The sequence below is a fragment of the Mustelus asterias genome, chromosome X (genome assembly GCF_964213995.1).
Source record: "Mustelus asterias chromosome X, sMusAst1.hap1.1, whole genome shotgun sequence".
Classification (NCBI taxonomy): Eukaryota; Metazoa; Chordata; class Chondrichthyes; order Carcharhiniformes; family Triakidae; genus Mustelus; species Mustelus asterias.
Window position 1 is genome coordinate 3,686,036 of NC_135834.1, and position 19,712 is coordinate 3,705,747.

Below are 19,712 nucleotides of genomic sequence, written 5' to 3' on the forward strand. Positions count from 1 at the left end.
TTTCACCAAGCCAGGGCTGAAAAGTCTGCAGACATCAAAGCTGCAGTAGCTACACAGAACTCCCACGATCGTGCTAAACAGTCATCTAATTCGGCATAACGCAAAATCAAGACTACACAACTTCCTCTGCAGAGCGAGGCACGGAGCTGGTTCTCAAGGAGTAGAAATTGAGCCTGAAAGGGGCCAGGATCCATTTTAACCCCATGCCCGTGGACATGTACTTTCCTGATACAAAACTCCTGCCTAGTGATGCTGAAGGCATACCTATCTGGACATAAAACCATCCACACGTTTTTAAATCAAGGATAAAAGAACAGTACAGCACAGGAACATGCCCGGCAAGCCTGCACTGATCACATTGTCCACGCCTGTATCCCTCTATTCCCCGTCTGTTCATGTGTCTATCAAGATAAGTCTTACATGTCGCTAATGTAACTGCCTCAACCACCTCACTTGGCAGTCCATTCCAGGCCTCCACCACCCTCTGTGTAAAAAACTTCCCCCGCACATCCCCACTGAACCTTTCCCCCCTTATCTTGAACTTGTGCCCCCTTGTAATTGTCATTTCTGCCCTGGGAAGAAGCTTCCAACTCTTCACCCTATCTATGCCCCTCATAATTTTATAAACTTCTATCAGGTCGCCCCCTCAGCCTCCGTCTTTCCAGGGAGAATAATCCTAAAAAATTGCCAAATCTGACCTATAAAGTCTGTGGATTAAAGAAGGGAAGTAGAGGCGCTGGAAATGATGGGTTGGATAGAATTAAGAGTTAGAGACAGTGCACAAATCTGGATAGCACCAATGTGAGGCTGTAGGAACAACACCGGGAGCGAGACAGGAAAGTTCCAGAGAGCAAATGAACTACTATGTATTCAGAGCTTCATTTATCATAGAATCCTTACAGTGCAGAAGGAGGCCATTCAGCCCCTCGAGCCTGCACCTGGACTCTATCCCTGTAATTCTATCTATTTACCCTGCTAATCTCCCTGACACTAAGGGACAAATTTAGCATGGCCAATCCACCTAACCTACACATCTTTGGACACTAAAGGGCAATTTAGCATGGCCAATCCACCCAACGGAGACAACGTGCAGACTCCGCACAGACAGTGACCCAAGCCGGGAATTGAACCTGGGTCCCTGGCGCTGTGAGGCAGCAGCGCTAACCACGGTGACAGACACAATTCACTTCAATCAGGGAACTGCATCTGTTTTGAAACCAAATTCCCAACATAACTGCAAAACTAGCAGAAAAGATTGAATTCATCCACATGTAGATTATCATTTCCCACTAGGTGATGGTCAGCCTAGTATTATCCAGAAACTATTAATCCAGAAGCTTAGCTAATGTTCTGGGAGACCTGGGTTCGAATCCCGCCACGGCAGATGGTGGAATTTGAATTCAATAAAAAATATCTGGACTTAAGAATCTACTGATGACCATGAAACCATTGTCAATCGTTGGAAAAACCCAACTGGCTCACGAATGGGCATAGCACGGTGGCACAGTGGGTTAGCAATGCTGCCTCACAGCATTAGGGATCCAGGTTCGACTCCCTTCCTGAGCGCCTGTCTGTGTGAGTTTCCTCTGGGTGCTCCGGTTTCCTCCCACAGTCCGAATGATGTGCAGGTTAGGGTGCATTGGCCGTGCTAAATTCTCCCTCAGTGTCCCTGAACAGGCGCCGGACGGAGTATGGCAACTAGAGGATTTTCACAGTAACTTCATTGCAGTGTTAATGTACAGTAGGAAGTCTCACAACACCAGATTAAAGTCCAACAGGTTTATTTGGTAGCATGAGCTTTCAGAGCACTGCTCCTTCATCAGGTGACTCACCCGATGAAGGGGCAGCGCTCCGAATGCTTGTGCTACCAAATAAACCTGTTGGACTTTAACCTGGTGTTGAGAGACTTTTTACTGTGCCCACCCCAGTCCAACGCCGGCATCTCCACATCAGTGTTAATGTAAGCCTACTTGTGGCACTAATAAACAATCTAATGTCCCTTTAGGGAAGGAAATCTGCCGTCCTTACCCGGTCTGGCCTACATGTGACTCCAGAGCCACAGCAATGTGGTTAACTCTCAACTGCCCTCTGAAATGGCCGAGCAAGAACTCAGTTCAAGGGCGACTAATGATGGGCAATAAATGCTGGCCAGCCAGCGATGCCCATGTCCAACGAATGAATAAAAATATATATGCACACCGTGGTCAAATCAATTGCAGAAGGGCTAAGGTTATTGAAACTCTAAAAGCTACTAATAAACTTCAAAATCCATCTACTCTTACCTCGTAGCCAAACGTAATTGCCATAACTGTGATGAGGAAACCAAAGAAAGCTTCTAGTTTTCTTAAACCTGAAGGAGGTAGAGGGGTCCTGTTAGAAAGGCTTGTAATTATAAAACACCCAAACATCTCAAAAAACACTCCACAGGAAAGTACACTGGTGTGAATTGTGGATTAAGATACGGATCAATTTGAGTACAAGTTCCCACAAACAATAATGAGCTAAATGCCCGGTTCATCTGTTTTTATTTTTTAATTCTTTCATTGTTTGAGGGAAGAATGTTGGTCAGGACATCTGGAGAACTCCCGACACCTTGTCTAATAATACTATGGGATCTGTAATTAAATCTGCTCCAGTGTTTAAACTGAAGTCTCTTCCAAAGGAGAGCACCGCTTGACAGTACTGCATTGAAGTGTTCGCCAAGATTGCCTGCTCAGTTGGCACATTCTGATTTGCAGTGTGGGACACCCCATGGCACCTTGATGATTCCAACAGTACGATGGAAGACATTGGCTATGACTGATTTGCGAGTTTTGCAGCGGGGAGCAGCAAGTTGCGTATCAGACCAATCCTTGCATGCTGAGGTTTGGAAGGTGCAATTTGGATGGGCAAAACTAGACAGCATTGGTGATAAGGAGATGCCAGATTTAAGTGAGGTCCAGGGCTGCAGTACATGAATATTGGCAATGTTCCTCTCCCAAACCTCAGATACAACATAGATGCGCGTGCATGCCTGCTCTGGTCAAAATCATTCTCACTGAAAAGTGTGAAGTGGTGAGGTCCAGTACGTACATATGTACGCACGCGATCCGTTTCTGCATTCAACATGCATGACTTTAATTGCTTGGATATTTTGGAGAAAAGCATGCAGTTTCGCAGCCAGACTCTCCTGCAGTCTTTGCTATTGCCTTTGTGATAGTACGGAAACCTTCCTGACATGCGGCAGGAATTGGTAAAAGAGGTCCAATCAAACCACAGGCATTTGTGTTCACATTGATACCCAAGACGACATATTTGACAACTTATGCCACTCCTGGCATGTGGGAGGCTTTCAAGTGTAAGTTGATAGGGATTCAGGACTGGCACATTCCTGTAAGGATGAAGGATAAGTATGGCAAGTTTCGGGAACCTTGGATAATGAGAGATATTGTGAGCGGAGTCAAAGAGAAAAAGGAAGCATTTGTCAAGGCTCAGAGGCTGGGAACACACGAAGCAAGTGTGGAATACAAGGAAAGTAGAAAGAAACTTAAGCAAGGAGTCAGGAGGGCTAAAAGTGGTCACGAAAAGTCATTGGCCAGCAGGATTAAGGAAAAATCCCAAGGCTTTTTATACATATATAAAGAGCAGGAGGGTAGCCAAGGAGAGGGTTGGCCCACTCAAGGACAGGGGAGGAAATCTAGGTGTGGAGCCGGAGGAAATGGGCGAGGTATTAAATGAATACTTTGCGTCAGTATTTACCAAAGAGAAGGACTTGATGGATGATGAGTCTGGGGAAGGATGTATAGATAGTTTGGGTCATGTTGAGATCAAAAAGAAGGTGGTATTGGGGTTCTTGAGAAACATTAAGATAGAGAAGTCCCCAGGGCCTGCTGGGATATACCCCAGAATACCGAGAGAGGCAAAGGAGCACGTTGCTGGAGCTTTCAGAGAAATCTTTGTATCCTCACTGGCTACAGGGGAGGTCCCAGAGGATTGGAGAATAGCCAATGTTGTTCCTTTGTTTAAGAAGGGTAGCAAGGATAATCCAGGTAATTACAGGCTGGTGAGCCTTACATCAGTGGTAGGGAAATTATTGGAGAGGATTCTTCGAGACAGGATTTATTCCCACTTGGAAATGAGTGGACGTATTAGTGAGAGGCAACATGGTTTTGTGAAGGGGAGGTCGTGTCTCACTAACTTGATCGAGTTTTTCGAGGAAGTGACGAAGATGATTGATGAGGGTAGGGCAGTGGATGTTGACTACATGGACTTCAGTAAGGACTTTGACAAGGTGCCTCATGGCAGACTGGTACAGAAGGTGAAGTCGCATGGGATCAGAGGTGAGTTGGCAAGATTGGTACAGAGCTGGCTCGGTCAGAGGGTAGCAGTGGAAGAGTGCGTTTCTGAATGGAGGGCTGTGACAAGTGGCGTTCCTCAGGGATCAGTGCTGGGAACTTTGCTGTTTTTATATATATATATTTGGAGGAAAATGTAACTGGTTTGATTAGTAAGTTTGCGGATGACACAAAGGTTGGTGGATTTGCGGATAGCGATGAGGACCCTCAGAGGATACAGCAGGATATAGATCGGTTGGAGACTTCGGTGGAGAGATGGCAGATGGAGTTTAATCTGGGCAAATGTGAGGTAATGCATTTTGGAAGGTCTCATACAGATGGGAAATATACAGTAAATGGCAGAATCCTTAAGAGTATTGATAGGCAGAGGGATCTGGGTGTACAGGTACACAGGTCACTGAAAGTGGCAATGCAGGTGGAGAAGGTAGTCAAGAAGGCATACGGCATGCTTGCCTTCATTGGCCAGGGCATTGAGTTTAAAAATGGACAAGTCATGTTGCAGCTTTATAGAACCTTAGTTAGGCCGCACTTGGAATATAGTGTTCAATTCTGGTCGCCACACTACCCGAAGGATGTGGAGGCTTTGGAAAGGGTACAGAAAAGATTGATCAGGACGTTAGATAGGCTGGAACATTGGGCGGAGAAATGGCAGATGGAATTTAATCCAGATAAATGCGAAGTGATGCATTTCGGTAGATCTAATGTAAAGGGGAGCTATACAATAAATGGCAGAACCATCAGGAGTATAGACACACAGAGGGATCTGGGCGTGCAAGTCCACAGATCCTTAAAGGTGGCAGCACAGGTGGAGAAGGTGGTGAAGAAGGCATATGGCATGCTTGCCTTTATTGGACGGGGCATAGAATATAAAAGTTGGCATATGATGTCAGGGGTAAGTTTTTCACTCAGAGGGTGGTGGGTGAGTGGAATCGGCTGCCGTCAGTGGTGGTGGAGGCAAACTCGATAGGGTCTTTTAAGAGACTTCTGGATGAGTACATGGGACTTAATAGGATTGAAGGTTATAGGTAAGCCTATATATAAGCCTAGGTAGGTAGGGACATGACCGGCGCAACTTGTGGGCCGGAGGGCCTGTTTAGAAGAAACATAGAAAAACTACAGCACAAACAGGCCCTTCGGCCCACAAGTTGTGCCGAACACATCCCTACCTTCTAGACCTACCTATAACCCTCCATCCTATTAAAATACAGTTTGTGCTGTATTTTTTCTATGTTCTATTTTGCGGTTGTATAGAACGCTGGTTAGGCCACATTTAGAATACTGCGTCCAGTTCTGGTCGCCACACTACCGGAAGGACGTGGAGGCTTTGGAGAGAGTGCAGAGGAGGTTTACCAGGACGTTGCCTGGTATGGAGGGTCTTGGCTATGAGGAGAGATTGGGTAAACTGGGGTTGTTCTCCCTGGAAAGACGGAGGATGAGGGGCGACCTAATAGAGGTGTATAAAGTTATGAAGGGCATAAGATAGAGTGAACAGTGGGAAGCTTTTTCCCAGGTCGGAGGTGACGAACACAAGGGGTCACAGGTTCAAGGTGAGGGGGGCAAGGTTCAACACAGATGTCAGGGGGATGTATTTTACACAGAGGGTGGTGGGGGCCTGGAATGCACTCCCAAGCAAGGTGATTGAGGCAGACACACTGGGATCGTTTAAGACTCATCTAGATAGCCACATGAACAGACTGGGAATAGAGGGATACAAACGAGTGGTCTGGTTGGGCACATGAGCGGCGCAGGCTTGGAGGGCCGAAGGGCCTGTTCCTGTGCTGGATTGTTCTTTGTTACCTGATATGGAGGGCATTAGCTATGAGGAGAGGTTGGAGAAACTTGGTTTGTTCTCACTGGAATGAGAGGTTGAGGGGCATGGACAGAGTGGTCAGAGTGGTCAGAAGCTTTTTCCCAGGGTGGAAGAGTCAATTACCAGGGGGCACAGGTTTAAGGTGCGAGGGGCAAGGTTTAAAGGAGATGTATGAAGCAAGTTTTTTTTAATACAGAGGGTGGTGGATTCGCTGCCGGGGGAGGTAGTGGAAGTGGATACGATAGTGAGTTTTAAGGGGCGTCTTGACAAGTACATGAATAGGATGGGAATAGAGGGATATGGTCCCCGGAAGGGTAGGGGGTTTTAGTTCAGTCGGGCAGCACGGTCGGTGCAGGCTTGGAGGGCCAAAGGCCTGTTCCTGTGCTGTAATTTTCTTTGTCCAACCTGGCTCGTCAGATTATGTGACTGTCATTGTCACTTCATGCAGAAGTGGTGGCTGAGCTTGCCTTATCCACTGCAGGCTGAAGTACACACAACATTCAAGGATTAGGAGAGATTTTCCGGTGACTCTGAAGGTCACGACAACATTAAGCTTCTGTGTGACAGGATCCTTCCAAAATAGCGTAGGAGAGATAGGATCCCTACAGTGCAGAAGGAGGCCATTTGGCCCATCAAGCCTGCACCAACCACAATCCCACCCAGACCGTAGCCCTGTAATCTTGCCTATTTATCCTGCTAATCCCCCAGACACTAAGGGGCAATTTAGCATGGCCAATCAACCTAACCTGCACATCTTTGGACACTAAGGGGCAATTTAGCATGGCCAATCAACCTAACCTGCACATCTTTGGACACTAAAGGACAATTTAGCATAGCTAATCCACCTAACCTGCACATCTTTGGACACTAAGGGGCAATTTAGCATGGCCAATCCACCTAATCTACACATCTTTGGACACTAAGGGACAATTTAGCATGGCCAATCCACCTAACCTGCACATCTTTGGACACTAAGGGGCAATTTAGCATGGCCAATCCACCTAATCTACACATCTTTGGACACTAAGGGGCAATTTAGCATGGCCAATCCACCTAACCTGCACATCTTTGGACACTAAGGGACAATTTAGCATGGCCAATCCACCTAACCTGCACATCTTTGGACACTAAGGGACAATTTAGCATGGCCAATCCACCTAACCTGCACATCTTTGGACACTAAGGGACAATTTAGCATGGCCAATCCACCTAATCTACACATCTTTGGACACTCAGGGACAATTTAACATGGCCAATCCACCTAACCTGCACATCTTTGGAGTGTGGGAGGAAACCGGAGCACCCGGAGGAAACCCACACAGACACAGGGAGAACGTGCAGACACCAGACAGTGACCCGAGACTGGAATTGAACCCTGGTTCCTGGTGCCGCGAGGCTGCAGTGCTAATCACTGTGCCACCTATTCTGCTAGACAAGTTCATTTGTACGTAAAGCAAGTGACCGATGCCGTGATTGCTGGAACAAAAGCATCTGTCTCACTGTAAATGAGACCGGAACTGAAAGGGGCACAGAAGATATAGTGGCAGCGATTATCAGCACCCTTCTACTCTCTGGGATTTAAGTAATACTTAGAGGGACCTGGATGAAGTGGATGGATACGAGGGCATCCCGACAGGAAGCCTTCTGAAATGGCCCTTTTGCCAGCTGAACAAGCTAGCCACAGGAACGCAACCTTTTCAGTGTCTGAGCAGTGAGGAAAGTCCAGTGTCACTGTCAATCACCTCGCCTGTCAAACCTGACAGGAACAGCCGGGTCAGAGTTAGGTTTTTGGAATTCCAGCTCGTACATAGGAGGCAAAGACAGAAAACGCTGGAAAATCTCAGCAGGTCTGACAACATCTGTGGAGAGAGAATAGAGCCAACATTTCGAGTCTGGGTGACCCTTCGTCAGAGCTGAAGACAAAGAATATGGGATGAGGTTTATACTGTTGTGGTGGAGTGGGGAGGAGCTGGATAGAGCGTCAGCAATAGGTGGAGACAAGGGGGAAGATTGACATAGACAAAGGGGATGTAAATGGTGAAGATTGGTGCTAATAGCAGCCATTGAGAGATCAGAATGTGTCAATGGCAGAACAAAGAAAGGCAAGCAGAGTGTCAAAGGATAACCTGAGACATGGAATAGATGGCTCTAGTGGGGTGGAGGGGAAGGACAGAAAAATGAAACAATGGATGAAAACAAAATTTTAAAAAGTAAATAAATTGATGCAGGCGGGATGAAGCTGGAGGAGAGAGTTCATGCTCTGAAGTTGTTGAACTGAAATGTTCAGTCTGGAAGTGCCCAATCGAAGGAGGAGGTACTGTTCTTCCAGTTTGCGGTGGGCTTCACTGGAACATTACAACAGGCCAAGGACGGACATGTGGACAGGGGAGCATTGTTGAAATATCAGAGGTTTTGGTTTGTGCAAAGAGTCAGCAGCACGGAGGCCAGCTTGATGGAATACTGCTCGGCTGGAGTGTTGAACTTTGGAATTTGGTGAGTGAGCAAAGTTCTCAGGGGGCTTGACAGGGTAGATCATTCCCCTTGTGGGGAAGGGGGAAAAGTTTCAGAATAAGAAGTCACCTATATGAGACAGAGGAGGAATGTCATTAATCTTTGAAATATTCTACCGAGGAGAGCAGTGGGGAAGAGTTGGACAGATTTTTAATCAGCAAGGCAGTCTGCAAGATGGCAGCTACCCCTGTTCTGTGGCTGCACGCTGCCAATGCCTGGCAACACATACTGATGGGCAGGGGTAGCCAATGCCAGAGGAACACCAATAGGCTCAGTCAACCTCACTCCCTGTAGGAGCGTATTGCAAAGCAACTTGCATGCGGTTTGCGATGGCAGGATGCAGCAAGATGACATACAGACCGTTTGCGCAATGAAAGAGTCTGGATAAAGGGGCAGAGCTTCTCTTTATATTTTGTAGAGGATGCAGATGAACATTCGGATTTCTTCCGAGCTTTCTGTAGTGTGTGCATCGAGGTGGGACATGATGTTCCAAGTTGGGACGCTCCACCCACTCACTGTTGCCACTTCCATCTTGCCATTTAAACACGGGCTTTACCAGGAGGGGGGGGTCTTTGAGCCTAAGTGGGCGGCACGGTGGCACAGCGGTTAGCACTGCTGCCTCACAGCACCAGGGACCCGGGTTCGATTCATGGCTTGGGTCACTGTCTGTGTGGAGTCTGCACGTTCTCCCCGTGTCTGCGTGGGTTTCCTCCGGGTGCTCCAGTTTCCTCCCACACTCCAAAAGACATGCTGGTTAGGTGGATTGGCCGTGCTAAATTGCCCCTTAGTGTCAGGATTAGCAGGGTAAATACGTGTGGATGGGGCCTGGGTGGGATTGTGGTCGGTGCAGACTTGATGGGCCAAATGGCCTCCTTCTGTACTGTAGGGATTGTATAATTAGGCCCTCTCCTTTACTGCAGCAGGATCTCAAATAAGTTGCCCGAAAAAGGGAAGTTTCTCCACTGTCCTCATTTTTCAGGCAAACTGCAGTACACTTCCTCATTGCGGTGGCACGCCCATCCAAGGTGGCACACAGTCCACTCCTTTTGATGACAAGCAGCATTCCTTTAATTATCTCTTCCAATTATGCACCTCCTCATCATTTTCTGCCTCATTCCCCGCCTGAATTTTCCACTTTGAGAAAGCTTGTCTCACAAAATGAAGTCACGTTCATTCTCTCGACTGCCTGCAGAGGCCACCCCATGCCACGGGGTGGCATAGCGCCGGTTTTGTGGCCTCGCAAGATGGGTTCCGGCATCTTTTCCATAGTCAGTCATAATGTACAAAACTTCATCCCCGTGTTCAACAGGTTCCAAAACTACTGCCCAGTAGGTTAGTCCGCAAGAGCAGCCTAGTGAGATGCTTAGTCCAGGTAGGAGTGTGTCAGAGAGCTGACTTTGTTCCAAGTTTAATCAACACCAACACTGACCTGGAGAGACGCCATTTATCTCCCCATTCGGACGGTCAGGTGCAGTGAGCCAGCAGATCCGGGTTCAAATCCCACTCCAGAACTTGAAGGCGCGCTTATAATGTGACCAGAGTATCAACGTGCAAATCCACCCAACCCACAGCAATGGCAGGCGGTCAGAGTGAGAGAGATTCCCAGTTATGCCATGCAATGGAAAGACATTGGAGATTCTACCATCACAGGCCGGACTGTAACATGCATGTAAAAGTGCATGTTGCAGCAGCATCTCTGACTCCGAGGGAGGGGGGTAGCTGGTTGGACAACTAATGTGGATCAGATTGGTCTCAGCAGCATCGGGTTTGATCCCCGTTCCTGTTGGGGTGGATTTGTGACCTGTCTCCTTGCCCTACCCGTGGAGGAGATTGTGGTGCTGTTGGTTGGATCAGCCTTCGGGGGCAGAGAACCGAAGGAGTTAAGAATTGACCATTATATAATTGTCAAAGGCGAGTGTGAGCTTTCAAGAGGCAAGACAGTGAGTACCAGGAACTTTTCACAAACAAGGTAGACTTTAACTATCTTCTTCACTAGAGATAGGGAAATCGTAGAATCCTACAGTGCAGAAGGAGGCGATTCTGCCCATCGAGTCTGCACCAACCACAATCCCACCCAGGCCCCATTCCCATAACCCCATGCATTTACCTAGCTAATCTCCCTGACACAAAGGGGCAATTTAACACGGCCTGTCCACCTAGCCTGCACATCTTTGGAGTGTGGGAGGAAACCGGAGCACCCGAGGAAACCCACGCAGACACGGGGAGAACGTGCAAACTCCACACAGACAGTGACCCGAGACCGGAATTGAACCCGAGTTCCCGGCAGCAGTGCTAACCACTGTGCCACCTATTCTACTGCCAGAAAAGTTCATTTGTACATAAAGCGAGTGACCGATGCTGTGATTGCTGGAGCAAAAGCATCTTTCTCACTGTAAATGAGACCGCAACTGAAAGGGGCACAGAAGATATAGTGGCAGCGATTATCAGCACCCTTCTACTTTTTGGGATTTAAGTAATATTTAGAGGGACCTGGATGAAGTGGATGGATACAAGGACATCCTGACAGGAAGCCTTCTGAACGGCTCCTTTTGCCAACTGAACAAGCAAGCCGCAGGAATGACAGTGACCCAAGCTGGGAATCAAACCCAGGTCCCTGGCGCTGTGAGGCAGCAGTGCTAACCACTGTGCCACCCGAAATGGGCATAGTTTGTGGGGTGCTCCACCAGTTGGAGGGGTTGAGTTTCAGTAGTTGCTGCCAGTTTCTTTGCTGGGATGAAGCATGGACGCGCTTGGACTCGTAAGGGACATCAGCATTTTACCACAAAGGAAGACGAGACCAAGTGCCCTTTGCACTTGCGCAGCTGAAACCTGACGGAAGGCTGGAGTTGGTGCCCGTGAGGGCCGATTTTTTTTTAATAGGACCAATAAAAAATCAATTGCATTTTCCAAAGAAAGCAACCGAGGCGCCTTCTTCAGCTGTCAGCATAGTTGGGGTCTGCACAATATTGGACTGGTTAGGTCAGATGGAAGCTCGACGCCGTGACACCTCTGGTGAACGGACTGAAAACACAATATTGCCAACACAAAGCAATTCAGAAATAGCCCCAGCTCTGTCCCTGAATATGTTATCCAACAAGGACAGCAATGACGATATCCAATTACGAACGTATCTCGCTTCTTGTTTGAGAGAGCTTGCTTCAGTGACTCTGCATGGAATTAGGGAGATCAAACAAGGCAAAAGAATACACAATAGGACAGGGATCCAGGACCTCACAAAGTGCATGTCTTTCCAAGGGAATGGATATCGCTACTTGAAGGTAAATCAGTAGCAGAAGAGTGGGAGACATTCAACAGGAAGATTCCCAACACAGATCCGAAGGCTGGCGCCCAAATGTAGGATAAAGGGCAAGCGCCAGGGCATGTACTCCCAGTGTTGCCAGCACCTTCACCACTGTCCTACCAGCCACTGACACCAAGGATTGTTTTTGGAATTAGTGACGGAAATATCGGGGCTGTCCTGAGACAGAGAGCATTCTGCAACAACTGATAAAACGGCAGCTTGACTGACACATTTCTCTGGACACCTCAGCATCATCTATCTCCCCAGAATCTGGCAATGCCACTCCAGGTCTGCATCAATACAGGTGCCACGTGGCATCGCCCAGAGAGTGCACTGGAACTCAAGCAACTGTTTCCTTGTGCACAAGAGGTTCTGTCAATTTAACATCAAATATTGGCAGTGCTAACTTGCGTCATCACGATCAAACCTCAGGTCAGCAGTCAAATTGTACATTCCCATATGACTGGTCATATCATCTATACAACTACCCCAAAACCTACAACGAAACTCAATCACACTGCCTGCACAGAGAGGCAGAGAGACACGTCACAGCATACATGGCTTCAGTTAGTCATTACTGAAATCAGGGCTGATCCAACCAACATTAGAAGCCTGTCCTGGACCCCACTGCGCTCGGTCAGTCTCTCTCTCTCTCTCTGACCCCACTGCGCTCGGTCAGTGTCTCTCTCTCTCTGACCCCACTACACTCGGTCAGTGTCTCTCTCTCTCTCTCTGACCCCACTGCGCTCGGTCAGTGTCTCTCTCTCTCTCTCTCTGACCCCACTGCACTCGGTCAGTGTCTCTCTCTCTCTCTCTCTGACCCCACTGCACTCGGTCAGTGTCTCTCTCTCTCTCTCTCTCTGACCCCACTGCGCTCGGTCAGTGTCTCTCTCTCTCTGACCCCACTGCACTCGGTCAGTGTCTCTCTCTCTCTGACCCCACTGCACTCGGTCAGTGTCTCTCTCTCTCTCTCTGACCCCACTGCACTCGGTCAGTGTCTCTCTCTCTCTCTGACCCCACTGCACTCGGTCAGTGTCTCTCTCTCTCTGACCCCACTGCACTCGGTCAGTGTCTCTCTCTCTCTGACCCCACTGCACTCGGTCAGTGTCTCTCTCTCTCTCTGACCCCACTGCACTCGGTCAGTGTCTCTCTCTCTCTCTGACCCCACTGCACTCGGTCAGTGTCTCTCTCTCTCTCTGACCCCACTGCACTCGGTCAGTGTCTCTCTCTCTCTGACCCCACTGCACTCGGTCAGTGTCTCTCTCTCTCTCTGACCCCACTGCACTCGGTCAGTGTCTCTCTCTCTCTCTGACCCCACTGCACTCGGTCAGTGTCTCTCTCTCTCTCTCTGACCCCACTGCGCTCGGTCAGTGTCTCTCTCTCTCTCTCTCTCTGACCCCACTGCACTCGGTCAGTGTCTCTCTCTCTCTGACCCCACTGCGCTCGGTCAGTCTCTCTCTCTCTCTCTCTGACCCCACTGCGCTCGGTCAGTGTCTCTCTCTCTCTCTCTGACCCCACTGCACTCGGTCAGTGTCTCTCTCTCTCTCTCTCTCTGACCCCACTGCACTCGGTCAGTCTCTCTCTCTCTCTCTGACCCCACTGCGCTCGGTCAGTCTCTCTCTCTCTCTCTCTGACCCCACTGCGCTCGGTCAGTGTCTCTCTCTCTCTCTCTCTGACCCCACTGCACTCGGTCAGTGTCTCTCTCTCTCTCTCTCTCTCTCTGACCCCACTGCACTCGGTCAGTGTCTCTCTCTCTCTCTGACCCCACTGCGCTCGGTCAGTGTCTCTCTCTCTCTCTCTGACCCCACTGCGCTCGGTCAGTGTCTCTCTCTCTCTCTGACCCCACTGCGCTCGGTCAGTGTCTCTCTCTCTCTCTGACCCCACTGCACTCGGTCAGTGTCTCTCTCTCTCTGACCCCACTGCGCTCGGTCAGTCTCTCTCTCTCTCTCTCTGACCCCACTGCGCTCGGTCAGTGTCTCTCTCTCTCTCTCTCTCTGACCCCACTGCACTCGGTCAGTGTCTCTCTCTCTCTCTCTCTCTCTCTGACCCCACTGCACTCGGTCAGTCTCTCTCTCTCTCTCTGACCCCACTGCGCTCGGTCAGTCTCTCTCTCTCTCTCTGACCCCACTGCGCTCGGTCAGTGTCTCTCTCTCTCTCTCTGACCCCACTGCACTCGGTCAGTGTCTCTCTCTCTCTCTCTGACCCCACTGCACTCGGTCAGTCTCTCTCTCTCTCTCTGACCCCACTGCGCTCGGTCAGTGTCTCTCTCTCTCTCTGACCCCACTGCGCTCGGTCAGTCTCTCTCTCTCTCTCTGACCCCACTGCGCTCGGTCAGTGTCTCTCTCTCTCTGACCCCACTGCACTCGGTCAGTGTCTCTCTCTCTCTCTGACCCCACTGCGCTCGGTCAGTGTCTCTCTCTCTCTCTGACCCCACTGCACTCGGTCAGTGTCTCTCTCTCTCTGACCCCACTGCACTCGGTCAGTGTCTCTCTCTCTCTCTGACCCCACTGCACTCGGTCAGTGTCTCTCTCTCTCTCTGACCCCACTGCACTCGGTCAGTGTCTCTCTCTCTCTCTGACCCCACTGCGCTCGGTCAGTGTCTCTCTCTCTCTCTCTCTCTGACCCCACTGCACTCGGTCAGTGTCTCTCTCTCTCTGACCCCACTGCGCTCGGTCAGTCTCTCTCTCTCTCTCTCTCTCTGACCCCACTGCGCTCGGTCAGTGTCTCTCTCTCTCTCTCTGACCCCACTGCACTCGGTCAGTGTCTCTCTCTCTCTCTCTCTCTGACCCCACTGCACTCGGTCAGTCTCTCTCTCTCTCTCTGACCCCACTGCGCTCGGTCAGTCTCTCTCTCTCTCTCTCTGACCCCACTGCGCTCGGTCAGTGTCTCTCTCTCTCTCTCTCTGACCCCACTGCACTCGGTCAGTGTCTCTCTCTCTCTCTCTCTCTGACCCCACTGCACTCGGTCAGTCTCTCTCTCTCTCTCTGACCCCACTGCGCTCGGTCAGTCTCTCTCTCTCTCTCTGACCCCACTGCACTCGGTCAGTGTCTCTCTCTCTCTGACCCCACTGCGCTCGGTCAGTGTCTCTCTCTCTCTCTGACCCCACTGCGCTCGGTCAGTCTCTCTCTCTCTCTCTGACCCCACTGCGCTCGGTCAGTGTCTCTCTCTCTCTCTGACCCCACTGCACTCGGTCAGTGTCTCTCTCTCTCTCTGACCCCACTGCGCTCGGTCAGTGTCTCTCTCTCTCTCTCTGACCCCACTGCGCTCGGTCAGTGTCTCTCTCTCTCTCTGACCCCACTGCGCTCGGTCAGTGTCTCTCTCTCTCTCTCTCTCCGACCCCACTGCACTCGGTCAGTGTCTCTCTCTCTCTGACCCCACTGCGCTCGGTCAGTCTCTCTCTCTCTCTCTCTCTGACCCCACTGCGCTCGGTCAGTGTCTCTCTCTCTCTCTCTGACCCCACTGCACTCGGTCAGTGTCTCTCTCTCTCTCTCTCTCTGACCCCACTGCACTCGGTCAGTCTCTCTCTCTCTCTCTGACCCCACTGAGCTCGGTCAGTCTCTCTCTCTCTCTCTGACCCCACTGCGCTCGGTCAGTGTCTCTCTCTCTCTCTCTGACCCCACTGCACTCGGTCAGTGTCTCTCTCTCTCTGACCCCACTGCACTCGGTCAGTCTCTCTCTCTCTCTCTGGCCCCACTGCGCTCGGTCAGTGTCTCTCTCTCTCTCTGACCCCACTGCGCTCGGTCAGTCTCTCTCTCTCTCTCTGACCCCACTGCGCTCGGTCAGTGTCTCTCTCTCTCTGACCCCACTGCACTCGGTCAGTGTCTCTCTCTCTCTCTGACCCCACTGCGCTCGGTCAGTCTCTCTCTCTCTCTCTGACCCCACTGCGCTCGGTCAGTGTCTCTCTCTCTCTGACCCCACTGCGCTCGGTCAGTCTCTCTCTCTCTCTCTCTCTGACCCCACTGCGCTCGGTCAGTGTCTCTCTCTCTCTGACCCCACTGCACTCGGTCAGTCTCTCTCTCTCTCTCTGACCCCACTGCACTCGGTCAGTGTCTCTCTCTCTCTCTGACCCCACTGCGCTCGGTCAGTCTCTCTCTCTCTCTCTGACCCCACTGCGCTCGGTCAGTGTCTCTCTCTCTCTCTGACCCCACTGCACTCGGTCAGTCTCTCTCTCTGACCCCACTGCGCTCGGTCAGTGTCTCTCTCTCTCTCTCTCTGACCCCACTGCGCTCGGTCAGTGTCTCTCTCTCTGACCCCACTGCGCTCGGTCAGTGTCTCTCTCTCTGACCCCACTGCGCTCGGTCAGTGTCTCTCTCTCTCTCTCTGACCCCACTGCACTCGGTCAGTCTCTCTCTCTGACCCCACTGCGCTCGGTCAGTGTCTCTCTCTGACCCCACTGCGCTCGGTCAGTGTCTCTCTCTCTGACCCCACTGCGCTCGGTCAGTGTCTCTCTCTCTCTCTCTGACCCCACTGCACTCGGTCAGTCTCTCTCTCTGACCCCACTGCACTCGGTCAGTCTCTCTCTCTGACCCCACTGCGCTCGGTCAGTGTCTCTCTCTCTCTCTCTCTGACCCCACTGCACTCGGTCAGTGTCTCTCTCTCTCTGACCCCTCTGCACTCGGTCAGTGTCTCTCTCTCTCTCTCTCTGACCCCACTGCGCTCGTTCAGTGTCTCTCTCGCTCTGACCCCTCTGCACTCGGCCAGTGTGTCTCTCTCTCTCTCTCTCTCTCTCTGACCCCACTGCACTCGGTCAGTGTCTCTCTCTGACCCCACTGCACTCGTTCAGTGTCTCTCTCGCTCTGACCCCTCTGCACTCGGTCAGTGTCTCTCTGTGACCCCACTGTTTTTTTCAGTGCATCACTCCAATGTTGCTTTTAGGGTCAGTGACTGCCTGACCCTTGCCCCCTCTTCTCCCACCCTATTCTGTCACTCATTGCCTTTCATTGGTTCTGCCAAACTTACCATATTTGTCCAAAAACAGGAACACAAACGTGTCTACAATAGTTATTAATACTCCGCCCCACAGGGGAATCCTAAACACACAAAAAAGGGAAAAGAAGAGATTTATTCGACAACACGAGAAAAGACTTGATGTATGAACATCTTTACATATCTTTGACAGAATTTCCTTGCTCCTTCACCTGGATTCGCGCCAGCTTTCCACACTTGCTTCTTCCAATCAGATGGCGCCTGGATGTGCTTTTGTGAGCCGTGCTCTCACCCAGCAGGGAGTGAGCTTCGAACCCTTTCATTCAATTCTTTCCTACTCTTAAAGGCAAGTGCCTTTGTCCCAACAGCCTTCCTCAGCCTTTCCTTACTTGGCGCTGCCAAACAACTAATTCTCCTTGACTGATCCCATCGCCTGCCTTGCAGTTTGCCAGTTCCCTGCACTTGGGCCCCTTGACCTGGGCGTCTCAATCTTAAAAATATTGTTTTAAACAGTCACCTGAGATGGCGTAACCTAATATTCGATATATATACACTCTCTTTGTGATTTTTATAAATGACCTGGATGAGGAAGTGGAAGGATGGGTTGGCAAGTTTGCTGATGACACAAAGGTTGGCGGTGTTGTGGATAGTGTAGAGGGATGTCAGCAGTTGCAACGAGACAGAGATGAGATGCAAGACTGGGCGGAGAAGTGGCAGATGGACTTCAACCCAGATAAGTGTGGGGTGGTTCATTTTGGCAGGACGAATAGGATGGAAGAATATAATATTAAGGGTAAGATGCTTGGCAGTGTGGAAGATCAGAAGGATCTTGGGGTCCGGGTTCATAGGACGCTCAAAGCAGCGTCGCAGGTGGAGGCTGTGGTTAAGAAGGCGTATGGAATACTGGCCTTCATCAATAGAGGAATTGAGTTTAGAAATCGGGAGATCATGCTGCAGCTGTATAGGACCCTGGTCAGACCCCACCTGGAGTATTGTGCCCAGTTCTGGTCGCCTCGTTACAGAAAGGATGTGGAAGCCATAGAAAGGGTGCAGAGGAGATTTACAAGGATGTTGCCTGGATTAGGTGACATGTCTTATGAGGATAGGTTGAGAGAGCTCGGTCTTTTCTCCTTGGAGAGGCGAAGGATGAGAGGTGACCTGATAGAGGTGTATAAGATGTTGAGAGGTATTGATAGAGTGGATTCTCAGAGGCTTTTACCCAGGGCTGAAATGGTTGCCACAAGAGGTCACAGGTTTAGGGTGCTGGGGAGTAGGTACAGAGGAGATGTTAGGGGTAAGTTTTTCACTCAGAGGGTGGTGGGTGTGTGGAATCGGCTGCCGGTAGTGGTGTTGGAGGCGGATTCGATAGGGTCTTTTAAGAGACTTTTGGATAAGTTCATGGAAGTTAGTAAGATAGAGGGTTATAGGTAAGCCTAGTAGGTAGGGACATGTTCGGCGCAACTTGTGGGCCGAAGGGCCTGTTTGTGCTGAAGCTTTTCTATGTTTCTATGTTCTATATAAATGTTGAGGTTTTGTGGCGCTTTGTCTCACCCTCGAGGCAGAAGCTCTGAATTCGGGTCTCACCTGAGGAAGGCGGGTTCCAAGGGGTGGACTCCCACCTTGGAATTCCTTCCCACACACACACCAATGGTGGGTGGTCGGGGCTGGGTTGATTCCTGCTTAGCCGTGTGATGGAGAGAATGTCACCTCTCTCATCACTCTCCATGGATCCAGACTACAATAAACACATGGAGGGCCAGCTGCTCCAGCAACTCGGGACACCAAGCAACCTGCAACACACACCGCCACCAAGAACTAAATGGCAGCAGCCTTTCCGAGTGATCCCCGCCCTCTGTGTTACCATGAGCTCACAACATTGACTGCTGGAAGTTTCCTGCTTCTTTTTCATATATCAGGATGAGACAAGGTGGATGTGGAGAGGAACGCCGGCACAGACTCCGTGGGGTAAGTGGCCTGCTGCTTTACCCTCCTCGAATTCTAAAACCAAACCTAGCCTGGTGTCACCCCACAGCCTGTGCCATCCCGTTGGAAAGCCCGAACCGCCAGAAATTCAAAAGTGGCATAAGATTGGTTTGCGCGCAATTTGAGACCAAATACATGATGGCACTCAGGTGAATGACGCACCAAGTAGGCCGAGGCTGCACTTGGAAAAAAATTCCGAAGCCCAGGTGAAGTCCCAAGTGCAGGAACTGCTGCCAGCAGAGAAAGCAAAAAGCTTGCATTGATATAGCGCCATATCGTGCCTCTGCTTTACAGCAAATTCGGTACTTTAAGGGCAGTAACTGTTCTAATACAGGAAATGCAGTAGCCAATTTGCGCACAGCATGATCCCACAAACAGCAATGTGATCCTGACCCAGATTGTCTGCTCTTTAACAATGTTGGCTGAGAGAGAAATGTCGGTCAAGCCTCAAAGATTTCTCTGCTCTTTTTGTGACATCAGATAGTGCATCCACAAATACATGTAATATGCACCTCACAGTAATATCCCCCATCAAACACTCCCAGGACAGGTACAGCACAGGGTTAGATACAGAGTAAAGCTCCCTCTACACTGTCCCCCATCAAACACTCCCAGGACAGGTACAGCACGGGGTTAGATACAGAGTAAAGCTCCCTCTACACTGTCCCCATCAAACACTCCCAGGACAGGTACAGCATGGGGTTAGATACAGAGTAAAGCTCCCTCTACACTGTCTCCATCAAACACTCCCAGGACAGGTTCAGCACGGGGTTAGATACAGAGTAAAGCTCCCTCTACACTGTCCCCATCAAACACTCCCAGGACAGGTACAACATGGGTTAGATAC

At 50.3% G+C, this 19,712-nt stretch overlaps 1 protein-coding gene across 4 annotated transcripts in view; it reads right to left on the reverse strand.

Annotated features, from left to right (window-relative positions):
• The window catches only part of LOC144481888 (natural resistance-associated macrophage protein 2-like), a 113,810-nt gene that overhangs the window by 37,896 nt on the left and 56,202 nt on the right, over positions 1–19,712 (reverse strand). For all 4 annotated transcript variants that reach the window (XM_078201047.1, XM_078201048.1, XM_078201046.1 and 1 more), the window contains 2 exons: positions 16,916–16,986; positions 2,283–2,350 (listed from right to left, as the gene is read on the reverse strand). In XM_078201047.1, coding sequence (XP_078057173.1) covers positions 2,283–2,350; positions 16,916–16,986 — 139 coding nt within the window. The remainder of the gene's footprint in view (positions 1–2,282; positions 2,351–16,915; positions 16,987–19,712) is intronic.